The sequence below is a fragment of the Xiphophorus maculatus genome, chromosome 3 (genome assembly GCF_002775205.1).
Source record: "Xiphophorus maculatus strain JP 163 A chromosome 3, X_maculatus-5.0-male, whole genome shotgun sequence".
Lineage (NCBI taxonomy): Eukaryota > Metazoa > Chordata > Actinopteri > Cyprinodontiformes > Poeciliidae > Xiphophorus > Xiphophorus maculatus.
In genome coordinates, this window is record NC_036445.1 from 10713995 (window position 1) to 10730068 (window position 16074).

The 16074-nt window shown below is 37.0% G+C and overlaps 2 protein-coding genes across 3 annotated transcripts; one reads left to right on the plus strand and one right to left on the minus strand.

The window, feature by feature from the left end:
* Positions 1-173: 173 nt before the first annotated feature.
* On the minus strand, positions 174-4981 carry isg20l2 (interferon stimulated exonuclease gene 20 like 2). Of its 2 annotated transcripts, XM_023330948.1 has the most exons (5): positions 4887-4981; positions 3679-3746; positions 2925-3566; positions 2335-2535; positions 174-1786 (listed from the first exon to the last, which is right to left on the minus strand). In XM_023330948.1, the coding sequence occupies exons 3-5, from the start codon at positions 3501-3503 to the stop codon at positions 1682-1684; spliced, it is 885 nt and encodes a 294-aa protein (XP_023186716.1). In that variant the 5' UTR covers positions 3504-3566; positions 3679-3746; positions 4887-4981; the 3' UTR covers positions 174-1681. The 2 variants fall into 2 exon arrangements, with proteins under 2 accessions (XP_023186716.1, XP_014324773.1); XM_014469287.2 differs by having other exon boundaries at positions 2925-3746.
* A 269-nt stretch (positions 4982-5250) lies between these two features.
* On the plus strand, positions 5251-13096 carry rrnad1 (ribosomal RNA adenine dimethylase domain containing 1). The gene is made up of 8 exons (XM_014469286.2): positions 5251-5598; positions 5709-5827; positions 7373-7589; positions 7676-7738; positions 7942-8079; positions 10146-10909; positions 12173-12357; positions 12450-13096. Exons 1-8 carry the CDS (start codon positions 5458-5460, stop codon positions 12533-12535), a joined length of 1713 nt encoding a protein of 570 aa, XP_014324772.1. The 5' UTR covers positions 5251-5457; the 3' UTR covers positions 12536-13096.
* The last annotated feature ends 2978 nt before the right edge of the window (positions 13097-16074 follow it).

Sequence of the window (16074 nt, forward strand, 5' to 3'; positions counted from 1 at the left end):
GGTAACTATGGCAATATGACCCAGTGGGCAACAAATTCCTTAAAATCAATAATATAGCATTACACAGTGAGAGAAGAAATGCTTTCATGCGTTTCCAGCTCTTAATATTACAGGTAATCACTTAATCTCCTTCCACTTTGAAAGACAAAACAGTCTTTAAAAACAGAGTAAAAGAATTTTATTAACAAAAGTATTTATCTTTCCATTCAAACCTCGAATGGAAAGACAAGAACAGTTCTGCATAAATATTATTCAAGGAAGTTTATCCCACCACAAAGACAAACCTTTATTTGTTTTAAAAGCACTCCCTGAGGTCATAAAATCAAACCAGTGATTCCATTTGCCCTTAAAAAGAGAACAAAACAAATAAACAATATAACAAAGAAAACTATTATATTTCTTTTCCATAACATTATTTACAAGCAAAAGTAGGTGAATTATTTTTGGGAAATGGTAAAAGACAATGTAACAATTGAGATACATCTGCCTTAAAAGCAACAACCTGTGCAACATAAGCTATTACAAAACATAAAGATGAAAAAAACAATTTTGGATTACCATGTTAAAGTTCAGCTCTTTAAAAGTTAGTCTAATGTTGAATCATCATTGAATAGTGAGAACAGAGGTAAGTCTGTTCTTTCGATTCTGTTTTAACTCTATTTCACAGCTGTTAATACATATCGCCATTGTATGAGATGATTCTTCCGACTTTAAATCGATATTAATCAGGAAATAAAAAAAGATGTAGGATAAAAAAGATAAAAGGCAAATTAAAAGTCAACAGATATAAAATGAAATACAGTGAAGGCAGTTATACTCGAGCACAATGGGGCACAACAGTGATGTCAGAGAATTGTTTATTGCCCCAACAACTGGGGAGCAGCCATGAAGAAAAAAGGAGGCTAACCAGAGGCTCACAGCAACAGTAAAGGAGTTGTATGCAGGACAACTTCTGTACTCTTAACATGCCTCGACTATGTGGTGTTGTCCCAGAAAACCAAAATGTTTAAACTTCTTAGACAAAATTCCAAAGTTTCAAACCACCAGTGGAGTATGACAGTAGCACCAATATGCTTTCAAACTTCTGAATTATAGAACATGGCATCAATCTTCTTTGTTTTTAGGACCATACATATGGAGTTGATGTGATCCTTTTCATCACAAAATGTGATGAAAAGGATATTTCTGACCTAAAAGTGGAAGGAAAACCATTTAAACTCAGTTTCACCCTGAGAAAGAATGTTACAGCTACTCACAGTAAGTCGGTGTCTGCTCACATCCATGAAAAGTTCTGTGATAAGAATGTAAAAATTGTGGCTACTCCTTTGCTGTAGAACTATATTTTAAACTACTCTTCCAGGTAGTTCATGAACATTTAAACATGCACATGATTAATACATGTGTGAAAAAATATATTACAAAAATATCTAATTAACTAACTAATATCTAACACTGGGCCTGTGTGCACAAAATAGCTACAAATGTTTTAACACTTGTAAAAATGCCACTACTAAACATGTTTTATCTTTTAGTTACACAACAGCTTTAACCAATAAAGCTAACAAGAACTGTACCTTATTTTTTTTTCATTGATGACTTGAATTTCACTGTAAAACATTTTTAAATTTAAAGGTGATTGAGCTGAGTTTATTTTGCACTTTCAAATATAGAAGTACGTGGGTCAAGATGTGGAGGCGAGAGTCCTCTCCCATTCCTCTTCTACCACCTTGTAAAGCTCCATGGTAGCTTTAGCATCTTCCACAGAAGAGTGGCCCTTTCTTCCAGTCTGAGGACAAAAGAGACAGCTTTGATTAAAAAATATTTTAACCTTCTGACAGCTTTAAACTCAAGGTTCCAAAGATAATAATGAATGTAAGAAGCTTGTTACAGCATTAAGATCATTACATATTATCACTAAATAATCTAAAATCTAGGAGAAGATTAACCAGATTATTCTCATGACATATGAACATCACCTGACATCCCGACATGTGTTTTAGGCAAAAGAAAAAGCTAAACATGAACAAATAGGGGTTTTAATTAAATAATTGCATAAATATGCAAAGAATATATTATTATTAACACTGGAAAAATACATTTCAAAAAAGAAAAACAACAATCCCAAAAATATATTTAGCATTTCTTGTAAGATAATTCATAATTCGCATCACAATCATTTATTTTGTCTGAAAAGATAAATACTAAACTCCCAAGCGCAACCGTTTTTTAGAGCTAAACTGGGTGGGGAGGTGAATGGACAAAAGACAACTGATGTGGGTTTGTGGTTTCTTAAATCAAAAAACCAATTACTACAAATCAACATAATTCACAAACCTGGATATCACGGTTGAAGATGGCTTTGGTGAGTCTCTTCAGTGAGGCGCATTCTTTCTCCCCAAAACCAGCCTTCAGGTTGAGAAGAGGGATTTTCGACGTGTCCCTCGTCAAGGCAGCAGGATGCGTGTAACTGAGGGCCTTGAAGTCGTTATGTACGGCGTGGCCGATAACAATCTTCCCCATGAGCAGTCTTAGGATCTACAGAGTCACAGCACATTTATGTCATTCTGCAAAATATATCCATGCAATCCAGTAGGAAAAATTTAAATTCAGAATGTATATTCTAATGTTTCAGTTTTCAAAGTTTTGAGATTTGGCAACATTCTCTATTACATATACTGTAAGTTACTTTGTTGTTGGTTTCTTAACCGGGCGTTAGTACTTTTGACACTTCGTGTACAATCACTGTGTAAAGAAACAGACAGGATCTGGTCTACTTCTGAATTATTACCTAGGTAAACATAAAGGAACTTCTCTATGAAATGATAACGACTTGCAAGTATAAATACTGAGTGCCAAAACCATAGTGAGAACAAGAAAAAACGAACAACTTGGTGTTATTGTGCTACAAATGATTTTTGCATCACCTCCTTCCTGGCCTGTGCAAATGGTATGGCTTTGAAGAGATCTCTGGGACGAATACCGCTCCATCTTGTGCGGAAGTCTGTTACGTACATGGAGGGCTTGATGAACTTGTCGTAGATCACATCCCCATCGTAAGAGACAATGCTACAGCGAGCCAGCTGACTGATGCTGCCTTTGGGTCCTGCGCCCACCATCTCACAGTCAATGGCGAGGTACTTTGTGGGGTTCCCTGCGGGGGTAGAGAGCTTATGAGCGCTGGATTTTGAGGCGCAGGACAACGTTGCTGTTGTTTTGGTGTTGACCGGTTGGTTTGGCTTTGTATGGCTATTTTCATTTGTCACAGTGAAAGTAGCTGATAGAGGGTTAAAAGAGGAGGTTGAAGGCCCAGAGCTATGGTCAATGCTAGTGTCAACGCCACTGGAAGACGGGTTAGATTGAGGTGAACTTTGGCGTTTTGTTGTCATGGAAGATGATGCAGGTCTGGTGAAAGGTCCATTCTGTTTTGAAGCCTTATTGTGTTCATGGTTTCTCCTTTGATGAGAGTTATCTTTTAAACACCCTTTCCCCTTCAGGTATTTCATTTTTTTTAAAAACTGCTTCTTCTTCCTCCTGTTGCTCTTCTGCTTCTTTGTGGGAATAATTCCCTGTGGGGTATCAACAGAGGGGGAAACATGGATCATAGTATCAGACATGTTCAAATCTTAAATTCTCTACTCGTTGTACAACGAATAGATCCAAGATTTTGCTAATGCTCACGGCCTCAAAAAGTCTCTTTTCTTTGAAGTCCAAATTGCATCAGATGAGAACAGTTTAAATGCACCACCCTGCAAGACAAAAATACATTATCAAACAATGTCTTGGCATAGTCCTCTGAAAATGCCAAAGAACAGGTTTAAAGGGGGATTCCAAGAAACTGAACACTAACCAGGAAAATAACATTACAATTACTCAGCTGACTTTTCCATCGTTACATGCCAACAAAAAGAATTGACCACAATTTATTTATGAAATGACTACACTTTTTTTAAAGCCCCTTAATGAGAATCGCCAACATCTGTAGATGCACACTGTCAGTTGAAAAAAAAAATCTAAACTTTTCCCTTTGTCTTGTTGGGTTACAAAAAAGGCAAACTTGTTTGAAATATTTTTTGATGTAAAACTCAGAGGATGACGCCGTAGAAATGAAAGAAGTATAATCTATCCCACTCAATCAGATAATACTTTTTCAAAACTACAGTTTTGAAATTAGCAGCCAGTTAATTAACTAGATAAAGCTTTTTATACTATTGTAATTTAAACATCAGAGCTGTCAGAGGGTATACTATTCTGTCCACTAAGCAATGTTACTAATTGCTTATTCTCTGTATTTTAGAATAAGATGTTTTTTTCTTGAGAGTAGAGATTAAGATATTATTGGAAATATATAAGTCATTGCAATGTGAATTATAATGAACATTTAATAAATATTGCTTTTCAGTTTTTACACCAAAACTATACAACGCAGTTTTTTTTAAATGGTTTATGTGTATATACAGTGAAATCTTATTATATTAATTACAAATCACAACAGAACAGCATAAACCAACCACCAGCTCTGTCTCTGGACTCAGAACGCACTGGGCATAATAAATACAAAGCTGTTGAATTCACGTTTATTTATATTCTATAGAAGAGGAGCACAGAATTTAAATTCATGTTGCTCTTTAAACTGTTTTACAAGTAAACAAAACAAAATGACATCCTTGATACAAGTAAATTTTGACACAAAAAATGTTAAACAAGCCTATAAAATAATACAACGCTACTCTACGTTGTTAAAGCTTCGTTAATAACGTTTTATCACGGCTAACGTTAGCTCACAGAGGCTAACAGTGATTATAACTAATGAAAATAAAGATAACCGAACGTAAAAAAAAACATGTTTCAGTTTGTTTCTAGTTTTTTATGATTTGACCAATACATACCCCAAAAGGAGACTTAGAAACATAGCGATAAAGACATGTTAAAACATCAGCAGCCAGCCCGGACCACACGAGGATTCCTACTCCGTGACAACGACTGATCAACATCCGGGGCGTGCTGCCTTCAAGTTAGTAAAACAATGTCCGCATACCACTTGTGCCTCAACTTCCCCATTACTGGAAAGATTTAAGTATTTAAGACATTAAGGAAATAATAAGAAGAAAACAATAATTAAGGTGTGATTTTCGTAATATTTTTTTAAACTACAGGTATCAATGAGGAACTGGCTGATTACATGTATGCAATGACTGCATGGCAAAACAGCTTGCAAATCAGTGAAGCCAGAAATTACGAGAAGCTCATGAACGCATCGCCAATATACGCTGGAAAGTTCAGCAACAGTATCTAGCTAATTTTTAAAATGAGTCAGTATTTCTTGTATTAAACGATATATTGTGCCGTTTCTATAGCTAGATCTGAAGACGAATTACTAGTCTTCCTGGTATTTAAAGTAGTTTTACTTTAAACTGCTTTGAGACGCTAACGCATGTTAGCATTAGCTTACGGAGACTCATGTCAGAACAGCTGTCAGTGTCAGCAGCACAAGATGCGGAGTTCAGAGCCAGCTTCACTGCACAACAACAAAGAGACCTGGCGAGGAGACTCACCACTTTTCTGTCTCAGTACAGTCATTTGACCGACTCTTTTATTATTGTGTGTATACATGTATTGAAACATAGCAGTCGAACACAATATTGCACATTCATCACTTTGTTTTCATTGAGGAAAGAATCCCAGTTGTTAACTGATTGATTGATTCGCAGGAGTTCTTCACTGAAAATCTGTGGCAGACATTACCCAGCACCTGGCAGGCTGTGCTGCAGGATATTTCATATCCACAAACTGCAGAACTACTGCTGGATGATTCTCACGAAGACAGGAGGTACTGATCATAATGTTGCATTTTTATAAAGGCTCAACCTGTGGTGTTCAATATAAAAATTTGTAGTCTTAGTAATAGTCTTCTCAGTACTTACATGATCGAAAAAAATAGCAGAAATTACAGACTCTTGTTCAGAGCTGACAAGACTCCCCTGTAGTTTTCCTATAAAGGTTATTGATTGTTCTACATAACAAAGGCTTGAAATATTTAACTCCATGTTTAATGAATGTATACAAAAATTTCACTTTCTGAAATGAGTGACAAAATATTGAACTTTTTTAGGCTGTTTTAATTTGAGCTGTACATATCATAAAATAAACCCTGATATTTTTCCAAATAGAATAAACATAATCATTTATAAGCATGTATTTGTAAAGTACAGCCCAAACATTGCAAAGTTGTCTCTTGAAATAGAAAATACTTTTTTTGAGATTACAGCCAATATTCAGTCTTTAGAAAACCCACACATGATGTCAAATACATGTTCCAACCTCTCAATGTGAGAAAAACAGAAAGTACAGTCAACACTTCCCAAATTATATTAACTTGTGGGTAAAACTAACTAAATTTTTTATTGCATCTCATTCATTTTATGGGGGAATGACATAGAAATATAACGATCCAAATTCTTAGACTATATTCTTTTACTACCTGTTACAACCCCCCCTCACAAGACCAATAAGGGTAAAGTCTGGCACTGGGTGTAACACAAAAAGAAGGTAACCTAAACAGTTGGTGTCGGTACCAAAAATATAGTTTAATTTACAGTTCAAGTAAAATGTCACTCACAGTAGACAACAAGCACAGGGAAACTTTAAACTTCAGGGTCTCCAAGGCCAAAATAACAAACATAACAGCCCACTCTTAATTGTAAAATAGAAACACTTTCTAGAAGAGAACTGAAAAAGAAAGTACAATACCTGAACTCCCTGACTAACCAAAAAACAGGAAAAAATAGTTAAACAAAATGGCAGAGAACCCCTACCAGCTTCCACTGTGAAGAGAAACAAAACTTTAGTTATACACTTGATGCTTCACAAGAATGCTCACAGCAAAACCATCCAAAGTCTCCACAAACAATCAGCGCACTGACAAGATCACATCAGATCAAGGCCCAAGGAAAAAGGGATCTGACATCTCCGGTTGAAGCTCTTTATGGGGTGGCTGACGAGCTCCAGCACATTGCACCTGTGGCAGCCAGGTAAAACTGAAACACAAAGGAAGAGCTCTCTCATGAAGAGAGCCCCTAGAGGTCAGTGACCGTAACACTACCAAATGTTTATTAGTCTAAACTATTGCCTTTTCGAAAGTTTGATACCCTGATAAATTTGGTTGGTTTGATAAATCTTGTAGTCTGTGGTCAGTCAGCATTTGTTATGTAGGTGATCCTCAGTCTTTTATTCATGAGGCAAGTTTGACTTTAACTCAACTATATTTTCATGTTTTTATGTTTAAACACTTGTTTTTTGTGAAAGTGGCAACTAAAACGCAGCATTCAGACATAAAGTTTGAGGTAAATAACAAGTAAAGACTTTGTGATTCCAGATATCCTTCGGTGTGGCCCCTGTCCCTCCTGGCTTTCCGTGCCACTGCTCATGCCCTGGCATTTCCCAGAGAGTGCAGGCCTGACCGAGGCAAGGTGGCTGCGTCGGTGAAGCCTGATGAGTTCCTGGAAAACCAGAGTCAGAGTTCTTTACTGGGCCACATTTTCAGGAAGCATGTCAAACCCAAGAAACAGCATGAGATCCGAAAGCTTGGCATGGTACAGGGATTTCTGTTGACTGTAGCTTTACAACACGTTGCAGTTTCTATCTGAGATGTTGTTGGGTTTTCCTACTTTCTTCACAGCTTGTTAAACAACTGTGTGACCACACAGGCTGCAGGAGAGTGGTGGATGTGGGATCTGGCCAGGTATGATTAGCGTGCATTGACTATCTTTTGGCTGCATTTTAATGCTTTCTATAAAATTCTGCAGTCCTTAATTTTGCACCAATATAGGGACTAGCTTTAACATGAAGGTTTTGCATTTTTCTCTTTTATGAAACACACAAAGTTTAGTTGGGATACAAATTATTGCAAATTGAACTCTGTGTATTTTCCAACATTTAATAAAGGGTCACCTCACCCGTTTCCTGTCCTTTGGGCTTGGACTGTCTGTGACTGCTATTGAGGCTGATCACACCTTGGCTGCTATGGCTTCCAGGTACGATGGGGAGTTACTGTGGGCCCTGGAGAAAGAAAAACGGAAAAAGGTTGGTATTTTGCCATACATATACAGTCCAATTAAAAAAATGTGAATGTATGTTCTGATAAGGCAAAAATGACCTCTTAGCATCTCATTTTCATTCTGCTCACAAAGTTTAATATTTAATATTGATTCTAGGATAGTTATTTGGTAGTAAACAAGATTAAGTTCAAGCATTTTATGGTACTGCTTAAAATGTCAGTCTCCTATTGTTATATTTATAATTTTTACCTATGTGTATTTTCATTGTCCCACTTACCTTAACTTGCTGCTGTGACACCTGGATTCCCCCGCTGTGGGGGAAATGATATTTCTTCTCTATTCTTCTGTTCAACTGAACTTGCAGTTGCTGTTTTTGGCCACTTGGGGGAGGCGAGCTTTATTTTAAAACATCGACATGTTCCAGCCCATAGGTCAGGGGTGTCCAAACTTTTTGTCAGATGGACCGAAATTGTCAAGTCAAATGAACTTGAAGGCCAAAGAAAATTCTTCTTATCTACACAAAGATAAACTAAGCATGCCATACTTTAATTTAATAAATAAAATAGTAATGTTTCTTGTTGTAAAGGCATGTGTGAACTATTATAGATCCAAAACTTAAAAAGAATTTTGCAGGTTTGCCTTATAAAAGAAATGTTGCAAATTTTATAGGTATCAATTGGAAAACTGGAACAAAAATGAGTCAATTTGGGGCCAATAAATCAAAATTCAAAAAATTGAAAAAAATTCAAAATCAAAAGGTTTGTCTCTTTCTTTTGAACCACGAAAGAAAGTGATCAGTCAGAAAGTCAATATACTTTGCTGAGGTCATTTTCACACCTTTGGGGGCTCTGAAGGGGTCGACCAACTCTCTCTCCCCCCATGATTTCGGCCCACAGCATGACTCCACCACCTCCTTGCAGATGTCACAGCCTGTTGGGATGTGGTGGCCATCCACCATCAATCCACTACTGCGTCCATCTGGACCATCCAGGGTTGCACAGCAGTCATCAGTGAACAAGTCTGTTTGAAAATGAATCTTCATGTACGGCTGGGCCCACTGCGACCGTTTCTGCTTGTGAGCTCTGGTTAGGGTGGCCGAATAGTAGCTTCATGCACCGCAAGCCTCTGAGGATCCTCCACCTTGAGGTTCCAGAGGCACCAGCAGCTTCAAATAACTGTTTGCTGCTTTGTTAGGGCATTTTAACAGCTGCTCTCTTACTCTGATGAATTTGTCTAACAGAAACCTTCCTCATTCTGCCTTTATCTGCACAAACCCATCTTTGTTCTGAATCAGCCACAAATCTCTTCACAGTACGACAACGCTTCAGTTTTTGTTAAATATCTAATGTTTTCATATCTTGTCATACGGCACTACACTATCTGATGATTTTTGTCAGCAGAGATCCTTTCTCTTTCCCATATTGCTTGAAACCTGTGGCCTGCTTAATAATGTGGAACATCCTTCTTAAGTAGATTTCCTTTAATTGACTCACCAGACAAACTAATCAACCATCTCTCTGAAATTAATTATAGTGATTCAAAGAGCCCTGACACACAATAACACCTATAAATTTAATAGCACAACAAAAAATTTAATCTTTATGACACTTCAATCCAATTTGCATAATAATTTGGAACACAGTGTATTTTATCTATTTGCTCTAATTTAAAATTAAAAGTCTTCATCTACATCAAACACCTCAAATTGGTGTCATTCTTAAACTGAAGTCAGGGGCTTCACTTTGGACGCTCCTGATATAAGGCACTTGCTAATATAATTACGGTAATGAAATAAGATTTTTATGTGATCATTGTAAAAGTTAGTCCTGTTTGGAAATATTTCTCTCTATATTTCAACTATATACATGAGATAATTTTCTATGATTTCCTAAAGTTCTAAACATTTAAATGTTTAGATAGATAGATAGATAGATAGATAGATAGATAGATAGATAGATAGATAGATAGATAGATAGATAGATAGATAGATAGATAGATAGATAGATAGATAGATAGATAGATAGATAGATAGATAGATAGATAGATAGATAGATATTTCATTAAACGGACTAATAAAAATCTTTGTCTCAGAGTTGCTCCTTTCAACTTCCTGAAGCGCACTCCATTCCCCGGCACATGGCTGGTTGGGTCAACCCCAGGGCATCATGGGAAGGTTTTATCAAGCAGCTGAAAGATGTGCATCATGTCATTGAAGTATCCCAAGCTTCATCTGCACCCATGAAAAAGAGACGTTCAGATCTAAGTCAGACATCACATCCTGAAGGTCCTTCATACGATTCAAACAGTGGGGGTGAACAGATGTTTTTTGAGGGAAGCTGCTGCTCAGACATCCAGGCTGTCTCTGAAGCCGGTATAAACCCAGAGGAAAGCCGAAAGCTGGACTATCCGGACTTTGTCTTGACTGGTCTGCATGCATGTGGAGACCTCAGCGCCACTCTCCTCCGCCACTTTGTCTGCTGCCCTCAAGTTCGGGGCATCACCTCTGTGGCGTGTTGCTACATGAAGATCACTACCAAAGAAAATCCCACCCCTCCAGGACTGATCTCACCTCCCACTCCACCCACACCTAGCACCGAGTCATTTCACTTTGAGTTTGGCTACCCAATGAGCTGCTGGGTGAAAGGGTTGCCTGGGCACCAGCTCTCCTACAAAGCACGAGAGGGGGCGTGTCATGCTGTGGAGGACTATGTGCGGCGGCTTGGGGAGGAGAGCGAGCAGCTCAGGACACATTGTTACCGAGCGATACTGGAGACGTTCATCAGAGACATGAGACCGGATCTCCGCAGGGCAGGAATCCAGACCATTAAGAAAGCCCACTTGTTGCCTTTTACTGAGTGAGTGAACGCTGCAGCCTCCAATCAGATAAAGGTTTCATTTGTTGCAGATTCATTGTTAAATTTTAATGATACAGTAGAATACATTTCCTTAAATGTCTTATTCATCAGTAACAACAATACTAATTGTCATTCCACAGCCTGAAGAGCATTATCAGTGAAGTTAAATGAAGAAAATTAGTTAATATTTTTGCAAGTTATTTATTATACAGTACAATTTATAAATACAAGTAGCACCAAGTCATAACTATGTTAAACTGACAGCACATTGCAAATAGAAATATAAGAAAATCGTTGGGACTAGAGATGCAGCGACAAATCTTCTGGTGATTGTAATCGACCAATATTTCAACTGATCAGCTAGACCACAGGCATTAAACTCCAGTCCTGAAGGGCCACTGCCCTGCAACCTTTAGATGTAACTTTGCTGTACCACACCTGAACAGAATAATTAGGTCATTAGCAAGGCTCCTTCATAAGAAGGAGGTAATTAAGCCATTTCATTCCAGCATTTTGTACCTGTGGCACATCTAAAAACTGCAGGACAGTGGCCCTTGAGGACTGGAGTTTGACACCCCTGATAGACTGTTGGCCTGTTATTCAAAACTCCCAAAATTTTTTTATTTTTTCTCAATCAGTAAACACACCAAAAGTAACCAAGACATGTTGCAATAACTTTTAACACCCTCCACTGTGGATCCTGTAACTGAGTGATGTAAACTGCTTGTTAGCTGTTTTTAGTATCAGTGAGGTGAAATGTCTTCCTTATTTCCACTCTTGGAGGCATATCCAATCAGCTCCAAGGAAAATAAATGGCACTCCTGGATTGACTGCTTTGCAAATGCCGCCCAATAGCCTGTTAAGTAGCAATGCACCCATGTGTTTCAGCTTTCCAAGCAGAATTTTCTTTCAAATATCTTCTAATCTAAATAATTGGAGTTAAATTATACAGAAGAATGTATGAATACAGACCCACGAATAGATGGGGGTCAACCGGAACAGTAAAACTCTGTTTCACTCTCGCCCTGCTCTTTCACACAGACACAGTTCTTCTGTTCCTAATGTAAATAATTAATGACTGGTCAATGGCAGGAAGACCAGATAAATATGTAGATTTCTGTTCTCATATCTTTTTAGGTACTAGTTCTTACAGAGGAATTAGAAGTTTTTGTCCTGACATGTTTGTAGACAAATTGAGTTGTTGAATTTTGAAAGCGTTTCCTAGTTTATGACCTGTTTATTGACTTAAATTGTTTGTGGTAGATATGCCCGACTGGGCCTGCCTCGGGTCGGCCTTCCTGCTGATTTACCCCTGGACCAGGAGCGGGTGGAGGCCATGTTGAAACAACAGAACAAGGTGGTGGTGTACTTCACTTTGAGCCTGTTGCTAGCTCCTGTGGTGGAGACCTTAGTGCTGCTTGACAGGATGATCTATCTGGAGGAAAATGGTGAGCTGCTAGATAGTCTGGAAGGACTATTTCTCTTACAGTTTTGTGTAACTGAACCCCCTGACTGAATATAACATTTATTATCTCTACAGGTGTGGACAGTCAACTTATTCCTCTCTTTAATCCAAACTTTTCTCCAAGAAACTTTGTCCTTGTTGCTGTGAAGCCATCCAGATAGTGCAAACAAACAGAATCCATCTAATTGTTAACCTGTTGTTTGTAGCAATATCAAGTCAGGAAGATAAGGAATTGTTTCAGGAGATGGATTGAGAGTCTTGTATTCATTAGGGATTGCAGTAAACTTCATATGGGACATATTCATGTGTGCCATATGAAGTTTAGAACAACAAGTTGATATACTGTAGATTGTTGTGTAAAGCTCTCTAAGCAAAACTAGTAAGGGAGAGCAGTTTGTTATTTAAATGAAGTCTTTCTACCATTTAGTGAAGATGTGTTTGACATGTGGTCTTCCAAAGTTTTTCTCAGGGTTTGGTTTCAGTTTACAGAAATGATTGTTGTGACATCACTTGTTTTGTTTTCAGGGTTTTTTTCATGAATGCTTTCTTTGTTTCTGCTTTGTGTCTTAACCTGAGAGCAGAAATAAAACTTTGCTTTAAGTGGAACCAGACGAACCTTGTTTTATGTGTCTCATTAATCTTGTTTACAGAGTGTAGATTTCACAACTTTATGCTGAAAGGTTTGTCTGCTTTCTTAAACTGCATTTAAGAAAGCAGTTTTCTTAAATGCCAGGAAAATGTGCAGTTGCATTTCAGAACTTTAAGCAAAGCAAATAATAAATAAAAAATCAAATTTCCTGAGAAGAAATGTGTGGATTCTTATGGACTTAATCACCATTCCGAGAATAATTAATTTATTTCCATCTTGTAGGTTTTTGATTTCACTCTTTTAAAGATGAGTCAGCATGTCATCATAGTAACAAAGAATGAGACTCATTTTCTCAGTTGAAGGCATTAATGTTGATTAAGAGCAGCTGCAACTTATATGTGGTGTGTGCAATGTATGTCCTCTGGCTTTCACAAAATTCATTCTAGTAAATTACATAAAGTCTTAGGAAACAGACTTTACAACCATTCTTAAAAGTCTGAATGTGATCAGTTCCGTGCTTTATGGTGCAAATTAGATTTTCTTTTTCTTTTTTTTTCAATTTTTTATTTTAGTTAGGAACAGTGCATATTAATGAATACATAAAAACAGTATTTTTAAGTATGCTAAATGGTCTATCCCATATTTTCTATCACGGCAGATTGATAATAAAATACACGTGAGATGCTAGAAGTGTGACAAAAGTCCCTCTAAAAGACACACAAGAGATGTAAAACAATAAAACACAAAGGGAAATACAGCCGACACAGAGCATGACCGGATACGTAATTTATTTCGGAGAACTTTTAAGAAGCCACACATTTCAGGAATTTTTTTCTTGTAAAATAAAAGCATAATATCTAAACACCTTGCATTCTTAATAAAGGGTTTCAACACTTTGTGGACTACTGGAAACCACAGTATGTTATTTATCTGAACTGTTTCACATCTTACATGCACATCTGCCATGGAAAGAAAAAAAAACAGCTTTTAGTTCATCTTTGCTGCCTCTTCACTGAGTGCAAGCACATGTGCAGAAATTGCTTACTGCCAGTAGCAGATTAAAATAATCTTCTTCCAACGAAGCTTAGACACGAAGTTTCCATTTAATTTCCTGCAACCCATTTGGAAAGATATTTGCTTCACAATTACATAATAAATTGATCATGTGAAATTTGCAGAATTGAAAAAAGCTGTGGAAAATACCAGGTTACATTATGAATGCGGAGCAGCAGAAAATGTATTAAAAAGCACAGAATGATAGACACTTTAATAGCTAGACTTTTCGTTTAGAGTATGTTTGGTTCAGCAGTGTATAAACTCTTTGCAATGAAGGCACAAATCAAGTTAAAGGCGCTCACGGACCACAAAAATACATTTTTGAAAGTAATGGAAAAATACATTTCAATGGACAGTTTTTATTTTTATCTACCAAACAACTTACTGAACATGTGTGATTTTCATGCATCTAAGTAGTACTTTTTCTTAGAAAAGGATTTGTAAATCATGTTGACCCAACAAGTAAAAGCTATTGCATGCAATGTCCTTATTAAAAGAAAGGCAGCTAATTTCCACTTCCTGTGAGCCCTGTTCTTATTGCATATTGCAAACAGAACATTTAATACACTTTTGGTGTATTAAATATAAAAAGAAGGTTAATAAAACTGTCAATATTTTCTGTTGTACTATTGCATTTTCATGAAGGTTTAATTTGTCTGTAGGAATCTCAAAGCGTTAGTCTGCATCAACTGCCTGTGCTTGAAGGACAGAGTTGCTCTGTTCTTGAATTGTGGGCGGAGGCCAAACAAAATCTTTCAGAAGACCGCAAATGGCCCTTAGACCACATTCTGGACCCCCTTGTTTTAAGTACTTGCTCCTTGGCGACACTGAGGCATTTAGTGGTATGTGCATGTGCGCATTTCCTCAGAGCTTTGTCGTCAAACATAATTTCCAGTTTTCTGTAATTGTTTGATTCATTCATTCACCAGTAAATATTTTGGGGTCTTTTGCAATCTGTAAATCTGCCTTCTTTCATCAAGTAACTCCACCACCCAACCATCTTTTCACAGGCACATCTTGTTTAACAAAGAACTGAATTTATGATCAGACAGGAGGGATTCACATAAAATGATACAATTTGTTTACTTACTTGGAGTACAAACAGTTGGCAATCTCTCTGTTGCTTTGTCAATGTTCCGCCTTGAATTTTGATTTATTGTGCCAACTTTCTGCAACCCATTTTTACCCCACAGCTCTCACACACAACAAAAGGTTTAATCACAACCAACTGTTGCCTGCTGACATCTGAACGCTCTGAACTGAAAGCTAAGCATACACAAAAAAGGAGCCTCTGAGCTATAATAACATACATAGAAAAGTTTGTGAAACAATTTTAAATCTAGTTTTTAAAACTGTTGTTTAACAGATGTTGTGTTTGAATAATTTTGGAATCTGTAATTAGAACGTACAGTTATCAGTTCATAATGGTTTCCCCTTTCTTCTTAAATAACACATAAAACCACATACTTACAAAAAGAGATAACTCACACATATTAGTTTAGTGAGAAACACCTAAAGCTTTTCTTGGTTTCAGTTGAGAGAGTTTTTGGAAATGGTAAAGACATAACAATTCTTCCTGTTGCGTAAGAGGTGGGCACCAACAAACCACAACTGCAATTTAATGTCTTGAATACTGAAAGCTTTTATAATCCTCATTCCAATAAAACAAATGAAAACAATTATATGTATTCCATAAAAGTAACTTATGTAAGAGTGAAATCGATATAAAAAGTCTGCACAGCCTTGTTAAAAAAATGCTTTTATGACCTAAAACAGAGAAATTATTTCAAAACTTTCTGCCTTTATTTGCAATTGTTTGTTAAAAATAAACAATTCTCTTCAAGAGAATCGGGGAAAAAAATAAAAACTTCAAGAACCTGGAAAAGTGTCAACAATCTTAAATGAATACTTTGTTGAATAACCTTCTGAATTAATCTCAGGCTTTGTTGAACCCTGGTTAGGCCCGAACTTTAATAATGTAGTGCAGCCATTGTTTTAGTGACTTTGATGTATGATTGGACTCACAGTAACATGCAAAATAGAATATGTCTTCAT